Raw genomic sequence first — 15,521 nt, 5'->3', positions numbered from 1 at the left:
TCCTGACACAATATAAAGTTGAAATGCCTTTGCTTTTCAAGCACTTATGTACTCGTTTGCTCTTCCCACAGGAGAACATCATGATTGAAGAACTGAAGATGTTCAAGGCAGAGAGCTGTAAGGTGATCGAGGTAGGTTGGTGCCACACCCGGGCTCCATCTATAGAGGAGGAAGGTGGCACTGGGGTGAAAAAACGGCCAGCCTTGTGTCACTTCCACTTAGTCCATCTGGCATGCAGGCGTTAGACTGAAGCCTTCCAGAGATCGCTCCCTGAGGACATAAGTTTGTTAGTCCTGCAGTAAGGAGGAGGATTTGATTATCCAGACATCCTGAGAATTCAACACTTACAGCTCTCAAACCTTTCCGTTTAATTCATTATTTTGATTAAATAGATGAAGAGAGAGACACCCAGGAAATTGGAGGCAGAAGCAAATTGATATAAAGAGAGAGGATCAAAGGCAGAAACTGAGATAAGGACCGGTGAAATAAAAGGAATGTGGAGGGAGAGGTTTTGGAGTGTTGAGGTAAAGGTTACAGGGAGTGTGGGGAGAAAGGGATTAGGGCAGGTGAACAAAGTTAACATTTGATGCCTTGAATGTTTGGTTCTGTGCTGGGACATACAGTGCATACAGACACAGCAGCCGTGACCTCAGTAACAGAGCAGGTTCCAGGGGCAGTGTGGCCTGATCCTGCTTCTGTTTCATGCTCTGTTTCTCTGACATTAGGATCGTGGAGTTATGTGGCACAGAAACAGGCCCTCCGGCCCTACTCATCCATGCTGACCAAGGTGTCTACCTGAGTTAGTCCCATTTGCCCTCATTTGGCCCGTATCCCTCTAACCTTTCCTATCCATGTACCTGTCCAAATGTCTTTCAAATGTTGTAACTGTACCCACCTCTACAGCTTCCTCTGGCAGCTCGTTCCATATACCCACCACCCTCTGCGTGAAAAAGGTTTCCCCTCAGGTCTCTTTCCCCTCTTACTTTAACCCTGTGCCCTCTAGCTTTAGGCTCTCCTACCCTGGGGAAAAGACTGACCATCCACCTTATCGATGCCCCTCCCCTCATGATTTTATCACCCCTCAGCCTCTGTCACTCCAGGGAAAACAGTCCCAGCCTATCCAGACAACAGCAAAACATATGTCAGGCTGCTGTTTATTGATTACAGTTCAGTGTTCAACACCATCATCCCCTCAGTATTAATCACCAAGCTTCTAAACCTGGGCCTCTGCAACTGGATCCTCGACTTCTTTATCTGGAGACCACAGTCAGTGCAGATCGGTGATAACATCTCCTCCTCGCTGACAATCAACACAGGTGCACCTCAGTGCTTGGCCCACTGCTCTACTCTCTCTACACTCATGACTGTGTGGCTAGGCACAGCTCAAACACCATCTATAAATTCACCGATGACACCACTGTTGTTGGCGGAATCTCAGGTGGCGATGAGGAGGCGTACAGGAGTGAGGTAGATGGGCTGGTTGAGTGGTGTCGCAACAACAACCTCGCACTCAACGTCAGCAAGACCAAGGAACTGATTGTGGACTTCAGGAAGGGGAAGTCGGGAGAACACACACCAGTCCTCATTGAGGGGTCAGCGGTGGAAAGGGTGAGCAGCTTCAAGTTCCTGGGTGTCAACATCTCAGAGGATCTATCCTGGGCCCAACACACTGATGCAATCATGAAGAAGGCATGCCAGCAGCTCTACTTCATTAGCAGTTTGAGGAGATTTGGTCTGTCACCAAAGAATCTTGCAAATTTCTACAGATGTACAGTGGAGAGCATTCTGACTGGTTGCATCACCACCTGGTATGGAGGCTCCAATGCGCAGGATCGAAAGAGGCTGCAGAGGGTCGTAGACTCAGCCAGCTCCATCACGAGCACAACCCTCCCCACCATTGAGAACATCTTCAAGAGGCAGTGCCTCAAAAAGGCAGCATCCATCACTAAGGACCCTCACCACCTGGGACATGCCCTCTTTTCGTTACTACCGTCGAGGAGGAGGTACAGGAGCCTGAAGACCCACACTCAACGATTCAGGAACAGCTTCTTCCCCTCCGCCATCAGATTTCTGAACAGTCCATGAACCCATGAACACTACCTCGTGATTCCTATTTTTGGAATATTTATTTATTTTGTCAGAGTTTTTATGTCTTGCACGGTACTGCTGCCACAAAACAACACATTTCACCTCATATAAGACAGTGGTAATAAACCTGATTCTGATTCTCATAACTCCAGCCCTCCAGTCCTGACAACATCCTCGTGAACCTTTCCTGCACCCTCTACAGCTTCATCACATCCTTCCTATAGTTTGGTGACCAGAACTGCGCACAGTGTTCCAAATACATGATGAAGAAGATAGAAGGTACTGCAGAGACCACGAGGGGTTATAGTGTGGTTATAGTGTGGAGGGGGTTATAGTGTGGAGGGGTTATAGTGGAGGGGGTTATAGTGTGGAGGGGTTATAGTGGAGGGGGTTATAGTGTGGAGGGGTTATAGTGTGGAGGGGGTTATAGCGATGGGGAGGGATTTGAAGGTTGGGAGGATTTTAACACTTGAGACATTTTGTAGGTTTATTTCTCCAGAGCTACCCACGGGTTTGGGAGTGACCTGAGAGTGAGCACCAGTCATGACTTGGGATTGTCCTGAGCTTTGTCCAGCCCCAGTGGTGCCACTATGGCTGGGTTTTTTCCCCTGTGAAATCTCCCTGTGTGACAAGTGATGGATTTCAATCTGTCTTCCTTCTCAGGGATTACGGGCTGAATTGAAAAAATCACAAGGGAAGATTTGCCAAGATTTCTTCAGGTGAGTGTGTTGGCCAGAGCAGGTCATTCTATTGTACGGTTTGAACATGATGGTATACAAAAACTAGCATTCCTACAGCACCTTTTATCCATGAGAAATCCTTGGTAGATCCTTGGTACAGTGTGGCACTCCCTCACTACTGCACTGAAGTGGCAGCCTAGATCTTTAGACTCAGGAGAGGCTGGACAAACTTGGGCTATCTTCTCTGGAGCGGTGGAGGCTGAGGGCTGATCTGTTGGAAGTGTATAAAATTATGAGGGGCATTGATAGGGTGGACAAGCAATATCTTTTTCCCATTATTGAGCGATCTAATACCAGAGGGCATGCATTTAAGGTGAGAGGGGGGGTAGGTTCAGAACAGACGTGAGGGGTACGTTTTTTACTGAGAGAGTGGTGGATGCCTGGAATGTGTTGCCTGATAGGGTGGTGGAGGCAAATTCATTGGGGGCTTTTAAGAGGGTCTTGGATGGGCACATGAATGAGAGGAAAATGGAGGGATATGGGTATTCTGTAGGTAGGAGGGATTAGCTATGTCGGCACAACATTGTGGGCCGAAGGGCCTGTTCTGTGCAGCACTGTTCTGTGTTCTATGACTCACTCAGCCACTGGGGAATTCACTGCGTGTCATATCCATGGAAGTTCAGTATTGGGGATTCATCGGTGGGATTGGTCAACAACTCTCCATTACCATCGGCTGATGGGACTCCAGAAGAGAACAAACTCCATCGCATTCTGTGCTATACTGTTCTATGTTCCAATAGGTGTTGAACCCATGGTGTTCCACCTCAGACAGAACTGCCACTTCCTCTCTGTTCCTCAGTGTGTTTGCAGGAAACTCCTAATTGTGATTCCTCTGGGTGGAGGAATGAGGGAGATTGTTCTAGAATCCTGAACACAGGGCCACAAGATAATAGGAGCAGGAGGAGGCCACTTGGCCCCTCAAGCCTGTCCCACCATTCAATATGATCATGGCTGGCCTGTCCCAGGTCTCAACTCCCTCTCGGGTCACCTGAACTGATTGGACACTCCCAAACCCATTGGTAATCCTTGAGAAACAAACCTACAAAATGTCTCAAATCTTAAAATTCTCACAACCTTCAAAACTCCTTATCTTTGACAGTTCCCCAAAACCCTCAATCCCCCGATCTTTCAAAAATTTATCTATCTCCACTAAATACTGATAATGATTCATTCCACAACCCTCTGAGTAGATAATTCCAGGGATTCACTACCCACTGAGAGAAGAAATTTCTACACATCCCAGTTTTAGCTGGGCGCTAGCTCTGCCCCTTCATTTGTTGCTCTCTCACCAGTGACAACATCTCACTTCTACCTTGTCAGGCCCCCTTTGGATTTTGTGTTTCAACAGGGTCACCCTTCATTCTTCTAAACTCCAAAGGATACAGACCCAACCTGTTTAGACGCTTGTGATCCCAGGAATTAGCCTGGGGAATCTCCTTTGGACTGCCTCCAATGCCTCTTATGTCCTTTCTTAGGCCGATGTTTACCCCTCAAACAACATCACTGAGTCCGTGCCAACCATCAACCATTCATTTACAATGATCCCATTTTATCCTCCCCACATTCTCATCAACTCCCCCCAGATTCTACTCCTTGCCCACACACTGGGGGCAATTCACAGCGGCCAATTACTTGGTTATTGGTTTATTATTGTCACAGATACAAAGAAACAGTAACATTCTTAACGCAAAAAGATGTATTTCACTGGGTGTTTCGATGTACATGTGACTAATAAAGAAATCTTATCTTTTGTTTTCATGCCATTCAGACAGATCATTCCAAACATTGAGGTGCTATAAAAGGGGAAAAAATCAATTCAGGATATAGTGTTATGGTGCAGTGCAGGAAGACGATAAGGTGCAAGGGCCACTTCGAGGTAGATTGAGAGACCAAGTGTTCACCTTTATTGTACAAGAGTCAATAGTCTTATAACAGTGGGATATAAGCTGTCCTTGAACCTGGTGGTACTTGTCCTCAAGCTTTTGTGATCTACCAACCTGCAGGTCTTTGGGACTTGGGAGGAAACCAGAGCACCTGGGGGAAACCCACGTGGTCACAGGGAGAATGTGCAAACTCCACACAGACGGCACCGGAGATCAGGATTGAACCTGGGTCACTGGAGCGGTGAGGCAGCTGCACTACCTGCTGTGCCACCCCGCTTCCCTTTAGTTTAGCAGGCATGTAGCGGTTAGTGTAACGCTATTACAGCGCCAGCGATCCGGGTTCAATTCCCGTCGCTGTCTGTAAGGAGTTTGTACGTTCTCCCCGTGTCTGCATGGGTTTCCTCCGGGTGCTCCGGTTTCCTCCCAGCTTCCAAAGACGTATGGGTTAGGAAGTTGTGGGCATGCTATGTTGGCGCCAGAAGCGTGGCGACACTTGCGGGCTGCCCCCAGAACACTCTACGCAAAAGATGCATTTCACTGTGTGTTTCGACTTACATGTGAGTAATAAAGATATCTCATCTTAGTTAGTTCTTTCTCCTTTCTCAGGACAAGTGTCTATTGAAATTGGCTAAACTTTTTTAATGCCCCAAACTCACCAGGGTATGTTTAATCACGGGGCACCGTGCCTCGTAAATGTTGTAGTTGAGCACTTGGAACCGTGACATTTCTTCTGTAGCTCGCTCGGTGACTCCGGTGCCACACCAGTGTGCTTGGACTGCCCTCTGGTGGACGAGGATGTCTGCTGTGTCGGCAGCTCACCACCACCTGCTCAGGGATGGGTATCGCTTCAAGGCACAGAAACCTAACAGGAAAAGTGGTCACGAATCATGGCTGACAGGAGAGGTTAAGGCCTGGACTGGGCTTATAATGTTGCCAGCAAGAACAGAAAGATTGAGGATTGGCAGAATTTTAAAACTCGGCAAAGGAGAAGCAAGGTTTTGTAAAGGGAAGAGAACACAGAACAGTACAGCACAATACAGGCCCTTCAGCCCACAATGTTGTGCCGACCTTTAAACCTCATCTAAAACTATCTAACCCCTTCCCCCCACATATCCCTCTATTTTAAATTCCTCCATATGCTTATCTAACAATCTCTTGAACTTGACCAATGTATCTGCCTGCACCACCACCCCAGGCAGCGCGTTCCATGCCCCAACCACTCTCTGGGTGAAAAACCTCCCTCTGACGTCTCCCTTGAACTTCCCACCCATTACTTTAAAGCCATGCCCTCTTGTATTGAGCGTTGGTGCCCTGGGAAAGAGGCGCTGGCTGTCCACTCCACTCTTAATATTTTGTACACCTCTATCATGTCTCCCCTCATCCTCCTCCTCTCCAAAGAGTAAAGCCCTGGCTCCCTTAGTCTCTCTTCGAATGTAAACTGGTGAGAACCGTAAAAGCAGATTGGAAAAAATCTTCTATAGATGTGTAAAAACTGAAAGTTAAGTAAAATTCGACATTGTGTGGGAGAAATTATGCGAGGGATTATGAAAGTAGTGTGGGAATTAAATATTTCTGGGTCTGCCTTTGTGGAAAAAAGCACAGGAAGCCCACCCCCCCCCCGACACAGCAGGGAGCAACAGGTCTAGAGTGAATGGGGAGCAGAGAGAATTCATGGGACTGAAAGCTGATGAATCTCTGGATCCCAATGGCCACATCCCAGGGTTTTGAAGGAAGTGACAGTTGAGACAGTGGATGCGCCTGGTTGTGATCCTTCAGAGACCAGCAGCACGCTGCTTGACCTGCTGAGTTCCTCCAGCAGATTGTTTGATGCATGCTATCTTTCAGGTCTTGGAATGGTTCCCTCAGATTGGAAGGTGGTAAATTTAGTCCTCACTAGTAGAGAAAGTGCTGGAATCTATTGGTAAATTGGTTTGTTATTGTCACACGTACCGAGGTCCAGTGAAAAACTTTGTTCTGCATGCCGTCCATACAGATCAATTCATCACATCAGCGCATTGAGGTAGTACAAGGGAAAACAATACAGAATGCAGAATAAAGTGTTACAGTTACAGAGAAAGTGCAGTGCAGGCAGACAATAAGGTGCAAGGGCCGTGACGAGGTAGATTGTGAGGTCAAGAGTCCACCTTGTACTAGGGGACCGTTCAATAGTCTTATAACAGTGGGATAGAAGCTGTCCTTGAGCCTGGTGGTACGTGCTTTCAGGCTTTTGTGTCTTCTGCCCAATGGGAGGGGGGAGAAGAGAGAATGTCCGGGGTGGGTGGGGTCTTTGATTATGTTGGCTGCTTTACCGAGGCAGCGAGACGTGTAGATGGAGTCCATGGAGGGGAGGCTGGTGTCCGTGATGTGCTGGGCTGTGTCCACAACTCCCTGCAGTTTCTTGCGGTCCCGGGCAGAGCAGTTGCCGTACCAAGTTGTGATGCATCTGGATAGGATGCTTTCTATGGTGCATCGATAAAGGTTGGTGAGTGTCAAAGGGGACATACCAAACACCCCTGAGGAAGCAGAGGTGTTGATGCGCCTATTATTAAAGAAGTGGTAACAGATCATTCAGAAAATAACAGGATTGAGCAGAATTAAAAAAAAACATTGTTACTTCAAAGATTTCAATTAAATTGGTCAGAACCTGTCTGCCTCTGGCACCATTTTCAGCAAACGATGGACACACACAACTCTGCTCCCCATTCCCACACCAACATGTCTGCCCTTGGCCTTCTTTACTGATGCAGTGAGGCCAAACGGCAGCTTGTATTCTGCCTGGGTAGCCAAGGCCCAGTGGTGTGAATGGTGAGTTTTCCATCTTGTGTTCCTTCCCCACTCCCACCAGTTCGCCTTTAACATTCTCCTCCACCCCCCCAATGTCACCCTCCCCCACCTGGTTCTATCTGCCCATCACCTGGTTCTACCTATCACCTACCAGCCTCTGTCTTACCTCTCCCTCCCACTTCTACATGCCGGCCATCTTCGCCCTGCACTCTCAGTCCTGATTCAGGGTCTCGACCCGAAACATCGACCATCCACAGATGCTGCCTGACCCGCTGAGTTCCTCCTTTGTTTTTTCTCTTGGTATTGGTATCGGTTTATTATTGTCACTTTACTGAGGTACAGTGAAAGACCTGTCTTGCATACTGATCGTACAGGTCAATTCATTACACAGTGCAGTTACATTGAGTCAGTACAGAGTGCATTGATGTAGTACAGGTAAAAACAGTAACAGTACAAAGTAAAGTGTCACAGCTACAGAGAAAGTGCAGTGCAATAGGGTGCAAGGTCACAACAAGGTAGATCGTGAGGTCAGAGTCCATCTCATTGTATAAGGGAACCGTTCAATAGTCTTATCACCATGGGGTAGAAGCTGTCCTTGTCTGGTGGGACGTGCCCTCAGGCTCCTGTATCTTCTACCCGATGGAAGAGAAGAGAAGAGAGAATGTCCTGGATGGGTGGGGTCTTTGATTCCAGCATTTGCAGTTTCTTTTGTCCTCTTGGGCAGAACTAACATGGATTTATGCAAGGGAAGTCATATTTGAGGTTTTAACTAACAAAATAAGTAAGTGGGAAACAATGGCCGTATGTGTATTTGGATTTTCACAAGGCCCTTGATGAGGTGCCACGCAGCAGGTGATCAAAGAAACCACGTGCCATGGAATTGGGAGTAATGTACTGGGGAATGAGCCACAGACCGGAAGAGAGCAGGGATAAACGGATCATTTTTGAGTGGGAGGCTGTGATTCTAGTAACGCTCTTGGTCCTGGAACGTATCCTACACATTAAACTAGGTACCGATGTCCTTGCAATGGGGGAGCACAACGCAGGTCAGTAGGAACATGGAAACCATAGAAACATAGGGGCAGGAGTAGGCCAATTCTGCTCCAGAGTCTGCTGCTCAATTCAATATCATGTGTTTCCTCCTCACATCCCTCGATCTCTGGAACCCCAAGAACTATATCTAGCTGCTTCTTGAGTATATTCAGTGATTTGGCTTCATCTGCTTTCTGTGGCAGAGAATTCGACAAGTTCACCACCGTCTCTTCTCCCCCCTCCAATCGGGCAGAAGATTCAAAAGCCTGAAAACAGGTACCAAGGACAGCTTCTATCCTGCTGTTATAAGACTATTGAGCGGTCCCCTAGTACGATAAGATGGACTCTTGACCTCAAAATCTACCTTGTTATGACTTTGCACGTTATTGTCTGCCTGCACTGCATTTTCTCTGTAACTGTAACACTTTATTCTGCATTCTGTTATTGTTTTCCCTTGTACTACCTCAATGTACTGATGTGATGAAATGATCTGTATGGATGGTATGTAAAACAAAGTTTTTCACTGTTCCTCGGTACATGTGACAATAATAAACTGATTTATTTATTTAATACTCTCTGGGAAAAGAAATTTCTCCTCATCTCATTCCTAAGTGGCCTCCCCTGTGTCCTTCAACCGTGACCCTGGGTTCTGGCCTTCCCCGCCGTTGGGGCATCCTTCCCACATCTACTCTGTCCCATCAGGGTTTTATAAGTCTCAGTAAGGTCCCCCCTCATTCTTCCAAACTCTAGCGAACACCAGCACGGTCATCCCATCCTCTCTTCATACACCAGTCCTGATGTCCCAGGGAACAGTCCGCTGAACCTTCACTGCACTCCCGCCACAGCAAGGATATCCTTCCTCGGACAAGGGGACCAAGACTGCACGCTGTAGTCAAGGTGTGGTTGCACCCAGGGATAGAGTCACAGAGCAGTACAGCACGCATACAGGCCCTTCGGCCCAACCAGTCCGCCCCTCCATGTACCTATCCAAGTGCTTCTTAAATGATCCTGTTGTTCCTGCCTCACCCACTTCCTCTGGCAGCTCGTTCCACACACTCACCACCCTCTGCGTGAAAAAGTTGCCCCTCAGGTCCCTTTTAAATCTTTCCCCTCTCACTCTAAACCTCTGCCACCTAGTTTTGGACTCCCCTACCCTGGGAAAAAGACTGTTACCGTCCACCTTATCCATGCCTCTCATAATTTTAAACACTTCTACAAGGTCACCCCTCATTCTCCTACATTCCAAGGAATAAAGACCTAGCTTGCCCAACGTCTCCCTATAACTCAGGCCCTCTAGTCCTGGCAACATCCTCGTAGAGGCACTGCACAATGGCAGCAAGACATCCCTGAACTCCATCAGATTGATCTCTGGGATGGAGGGATTGATCCCTGTGGGGAGGGATTAAGTAGACTTGGCCTAGACTTTGTTGTGGGATCTACTTGGTAAACAGGTAGTTTTTCTGAGGTTGGCAGTGTGGGTGCAGGGACGATGTTTCTCGTGGTTGAGGTGTTTGGCCGCAGAGGTTGATCCAATTCCTTTAGCCCGCGGTAATGGAACTCTCTGCCCGTGGGGGCTGAGGTACGGAGCATTTTCACCACAACGTCTGAATATTTCCAGATGTTCAGGGGGTCAAGGGACATGGGGTTCACGTGGGAAAACGGTGCTGAGTTGCAAGATCAGCTGTTGTCATCTTGACTGCTGCAGCAAAAAGGAGGGGCCTACATCTGCTTGCATTTCTCATGTCATTGGGGACAGGAGGTCAAAGACATGCTTGTTGCCAGCACCCGCACCATGGGAGTTAACACGATCTCTGTTACTGGAGTTGTCTCTCCGTACACTGGAGCCGACCAGCACACATGTACTCATCATTGGCTTTTTTGCTTCTGCAAACAGCTGTAAGCTGGGTGTCTCGAAATCCTCACCTGGACTTCCCCTGAACTGTCTGGTCTGGTCTCCAACCTCCCTCCAGGTGGAGATACGAGAGAGTCAGAAGGTAAATCAGTCTGGCTTTGTGACTGGCTGTCGATGTTCCCTCTCCTCCCTGTCTGATGACCACTACAGATGTTCCCTCCCTGCCTGGTGTCTGTCTGTCTCACCGCCTGGTGTCTGTCTCACTGTACAACTCAGCTGCCTGCATCCAAAGTTCTGGAATTGGCTCCCTGAACGCTTCCCCCTGTCTTCCTCGAGGACTTCTCTTGAACCTGCCTCGATGACCATGCGTTTGGTCACTTGGCTCATGTGCAAATGTTTCTTTATATTTCATAATGTCAGCTTGGGTAAGGCAGATGGAAGCAGTAGGCATGCAAGAAACTCAATGCCAGCTCTGGAAGGGACAGAGCACAGAGAGAGTTGTTAAACTGGGCTGGAGGACTCAGCAGGAAGGACCTCAGTCAAATCTGAGTCAGGCAATTGGAGCTGATGTCAGCAAGCAGTTCCTGACCCAGAGGCGAATCTGAGACCCTCTCCCCAACAAGCTGTAGACGTTGGAGATCAATAAACATTCAAAGGGTGTCTTTTTTTTTTGGTGATAAAGGCATTTAGGGATATGGACTCAAGGCAGATATGAAGTTTGGGAACATAAACAGAAAGTGCTGGAAATACTCAGCAGATCAGGCAGCATCTGTGAAGAGAGAGAGAGAGCTAACGTTCCAGCTCGTTGCGAATCGACCAAGTACTGATCAGACCAGATATAATTGGATGGCAGAACACACTTAACTCCTCCTGCTCCAATCTTATTAATATATTAAGGGCTGAGATAAGGAGTTTCACTGTTTTACACTTTTACCAAGTTTCACCTGCTATTTATAGCACAGAAATAGGCCACTTGGCCCATCTAGTCAAAGCTGGGCTTTACACTCTTCAAGGACCTCCTCCCTCCTTTCCACCTCCATCAATGTGCATGGTCTTTTTTCCAGGGTTGGGGAATCAAGAACTAAAGGGTAAAGTTTTAAGGTGAGAGGAGAGATTTAAAAGGGACCCAAGAGGCAACTTCTTCACACAGAGGGTGGTGTGTGTGTGGAACAGACTGCCACAAGTAGTGGGTGAGGCAGGTACAGCTACAACATTTAAAAGACGTTTGGACAGGTACGTGGACAGGAAAGGTTTTAGAGGGATATGGGCCAAATGCAGGCAAATAGGACTAGCTTAGATGGGCATCTTGGTTGGCATGGACCAGATGGGTCAAAGGGCTGGTTTCTGTGCTTTGTGACTCTGTGACTCTAAGCTGCAGGTGCTGTAGTCGTCAAGAAGTTACAGTAATTAATGGGAATCAGACCAAGGTCTGACCAAGGCCAAGCGTGTGGACCTGCCAGATAAAGGAGACAGCGCACTTTGTCCTTCTCAGGGACAATTACCAGTGGACATTAAAAGCAGCATTCTGAAATGAATTAAAAGTGTTTGATAGTATCTAAATTTGTTAAGAGTATATGAAAACACGAATCCTGGTCATTGAGGATTGTTGTGTCTATCGATTGTAAACTGTGGACGTTGTGCTGACAGGTGGAGGGGTGTGAAACGCTGCCCAACCCTGTCTGTGGACTCGTGCTGCACAGGGACCAGGGAGAGAATTTCCAGGAGATCCTCAGTCACATAAAGGCCAAGAGACATGGCGCCCTGTTCCAGAGGACTGTCAACGAGTTGGTGAGTGCAATGGGAGTGAATATCAAATACCAGAGGGCATAGCTTTTAGGTGAGGGGGGAAAGTTTAAAGGAGGCGTGCGGGGCAAGTTTTTGTTTACACAGAGAGTGGTGGGTGCCTGGAACGGGCTGCCAGGGGTGGTGGAGGAGGCACATATAAAAGTGGTGTTTAATAGGCTGTTGGACAGGCCATGTGCAGGCAGATAGGCTTAGTTTAATGGTCAGCACGAACATTGTGGGCTGAAGGGCCTTTCCTGTGCTGCACTGATCTGTATTTGATGTTCCATATTCTGTCAAGCATCAGCCTGGGTTCTGAACCCAGTGGGACTGTTGGGGTATTTTCACTGTACAGACCGACTGACTCAACACCTCAAGGGCAACCTGGAGTGCACATTCAATTCCAATATTCCGTGATATAATTAAAGCATGTTTCATAGTTTCTAACTATGTTAAAAGTATCTGGGAAGAAAAATGATTATTTTTGTTTTGTATGGAAACATTGGCCGTGCCTCTGTTTCACAGACGAACTTCTGTCTCCAGATGATCCTCAATGTTAATCTTTCAGTCAACATCGGTAGGATAGATTACCTGGCCAGTGTTATGTCCTAGTCGGGGAAGGGGCGATTCTTCCCTGACTGAACAGGGACTGCCCTGTGTTTGGTTACACCGTCATGGGAACAGGAAAGTAGGGGCAGGAGTAGGCCACACGGCCCCTCAATCCTGTCCCACCATTCAATACGATCATGGCTGACCTGCCCCACGCCTCAACTCCTCCTGTGCCAGCCCCTCTTTCCATCCCTGTCCTCTGTTCTCTCCCAGGTGTTGTGAACTTGCAGAGTTTGTATCATTTTCCAAACATCTTTGGCTCCCAACTGAGTGCCAGAGGATTGGGAAGTTACTAAAGTGTTTCATGTGGTGTTCTGCCAGTTCCTTTGTTCACCCTTGAAGCTGCTGGAAGTATCTACATTATGAAAGACATAGATACGGCAGATAGTCGGAATACGTGGTGGGGGTATCAAAAACAAGAGGGCAGAGGTTTGAGGTGAGAGGAAGGTGATTTAAAGGGGATCTGAGGGGTAAGTTTTTACACAGAGTGGGTGATATCTGGGAGTAGTGGAATTGGATTCAATCACTACATTTAAGAGACATTTAGACAGGCCCTTCTATAAGCAAGGTGCAGAAGGGTGCAGGCCAAATGTGGGCAATTGGGATTAGTGTAGATGGTTAAAAAAAGGTCGGCATAGATGAGATGGGCTGAAGGGCCATTTCCGTGCTGGTATGGCTCTATGCCTCTGAGTTAACCGGAACGTCTTCTATTAAAGGCAGTAAAGTTCATCAAAGGCACACCCCATGGTCTGGTCAGCAGTCCTTCACACAGACCCTGCTCCTCAGGTCAACACTCCTGCCACCCAGTTTATATACATTAGTGACTTGGGTGTGAACGTAGGTGGTAAACGTTTGCAGACGATACGAGCGTTGGTGGTGTTGTGGACAGCGAGGAAGATTGTCTGAGGCTACAGCACAATGTTGATCAGCAGGAAAATCGGGCGGAGCAATGGCGGATGGAATTTAATCCCAACAAACACAAGTTGATGCATTTTGGGATGGCAAACAAAGGTAGGACATACACAGTAAGTGGTGGGACACCAAGCAGTGTTGATGAGCAGAGGGACCTCGGAGTCTAAATCCACAGATCCCTGAAAGGGGCAGCTCAGGCGGGTAAGTTGTTGAAGAAGGTGTACGGGCTGATTGCCTTCGTCGGCTGTGGCACAGAATGTAAGGGCTGGGACGTCATGTTACAACTTTATAAAACAATGGTTAGGCACACTTAGACAGTACTGGACAAAGAGCAGTAAACTATAAACTCCAGCCACAGGTGAGGTCCCAGAGGACTGGCGAGTAGCTCACGTTGTTCTGTTATTCAAGAAAGGAAATAGGGATAAGCTATAGACCGGAGTCTCACGTCAGTGGTGGGGAAGTTACTGAAGAGGCTTCTTAGGGATAGGATTTATGAGCATTTGGAAAACCATGGCCTAATTTGGGACAGTCAGGATGGCTTTGTGCAGGGCAAGTTGTATCTTATTGATTGAGTTTTTTGACGAGGTGACAAGGGTGATTGATGAAGGTAGAGCTGTGGATGTTGTCTACATGGATTTTAGTAAGGCTTTTGACAAGGTCCCTCATAGGAGGCTCATCCAGAAGATTAAGATACATGGGATCCACGGTGAATTGGCTGTTTGGATTCAGAACTGACTTGCCCAATCGAAGACAGAGGGTAGTGGTCAATGGGACTTATTCTGGCTGGGGGTCTGTAACTAGTGGTGTTTCTCAGGGATCCGTACTGGGACCTCTACTGTTTGTGATGTATAGAAATGACCTGGATGAAAATGTAGATGGGTGGGTTAGTAAGTTTGCAGATGATACGAAGATTGCTGGTGCTGTGGATAGTGTAGAAGACTGGCAAAGGATACAGCGGGATACAGATCAGTTGCAGATATGGGCAGAGAAGTGGCAGATGGAGTTTAACCCAGCCAAATGTGAAGTGTTGCACCCTGAGAGATCAAATGTAAAGGGACAGGACACTGTTAATGGCAGGACCCTTAACAGTGTTGATGAGCAGAGGGATCTTGGTCCAAGTTCATAGCTCCCTGAAAGTGGCTGCACAGGTTGATGGGGCGGTAAAGGCGGCGTACGGCAGGCTTGCCTTCATTAGTCGAGGCACTGAGTTCAAGAGTCAGGAAGTTATGCTGCAGATTTATAAAACTTTAGTTAGGCTGCAGATACAGTATTGCATTCAGTTCTGGTCGTCCCATTACAGGAAGGGTGTGGGGGCTTTGGAGAGGGTGTAGAAGAGGTTCACCAGGATGCTGCCTGGATTAGAGGGTATGAGCTATGAGGAGAGGTTGGACAAACTTGGGTTGGTTTCTCTGGAGTGGTGGAGGGGAGACCTGATAGAGGTTTATAAGATTATGAGAGGCAGAGATAGGGTAGACAGCCAGTATCTCTTTCTCAAGGTTGAAATGTCTAATACTAGAAGGCATGCATTTCAGATGAGAGGGGCTAAGTTCAAAGGAGATGTGCAGGGCAAGTTTTTTTTTCCAGAGATCAGTGGGTGCCTGGAACGGGCTGCCAGGGGTGGTGGTGGAGGCAGATACAATAGAGGGGTTTAAGAGGCTGTTAGACAGGCACGTGGATGTGCAGAGATTGGAGGGATGTGGACAGTGTATAAGCAGAAAGAATTAGTTTAGTTAGGCGTTTAATTACTAGTTTAATTCAGCACAACGTTGTGGGCAGAAGGACCTGTTCCTGTTCTGTACTGTTCTGTGTTCCGTGAGAAGGGGACTGAGAGCTGAGAAT

General features: G+C 47.7%; 1 protein-coding gene across 13 annotated transcripts in view; it reads left to right on the top strand.

The window, feature by feature from the left end:
- Nucleotides 1-15,521, top strand: part of mrvi1 (murine retrovirus integration site 1 homolog) — a 239,359-nt gene that overhangs the window by 42,108 nt on the left and 181,730 nt on the right. For 12 of the 13 annotated variants that reach the window (XM_052028840.1, XM_052028843.1, XM_052028837.1 and 9 more), the window contains 4 exons: nt 72-131; nt 2,752-2,807; nt 10,422-10,521; nt 12,027-12,167. In XM_052028840.1, the coding sequence (XP_051884800.1) occupies nt 72-131; nt 2,752-2,807; nt 10,422-10,521; nt 12,027-12,167 (357 nt within the window). The remainder of the gene's footprint in view (nt 1-71; nt 132-2,751; nt 2,808-10,421; nt 10,522-12,026; nt 12,168-15,521) is intronic. The other variant, XM_052028841.1, reaches the window with a different exon arrangement.

This window comes from Pristis pectinata, chromosome 14, assembly GCF_009764475.1.
Source record: "Pristis pectinata isolate sPriPec2 chromosome 14, sPriPec2.1.pri, whole genome shotgun sequence".
Taxonomy (NCBI): domain Eukaryota; kingdom Metazoa; phylum Chordata; class Chondrichthyes; order Rhinopristiformes; family Pristidae; genus Pristis; species Pristis pectinata.
The sequence above is the reverse complement of the archived record's forward strand: the minus strand, read 5'-3'. Positions and strand labels throughout refer to the sequence as shown.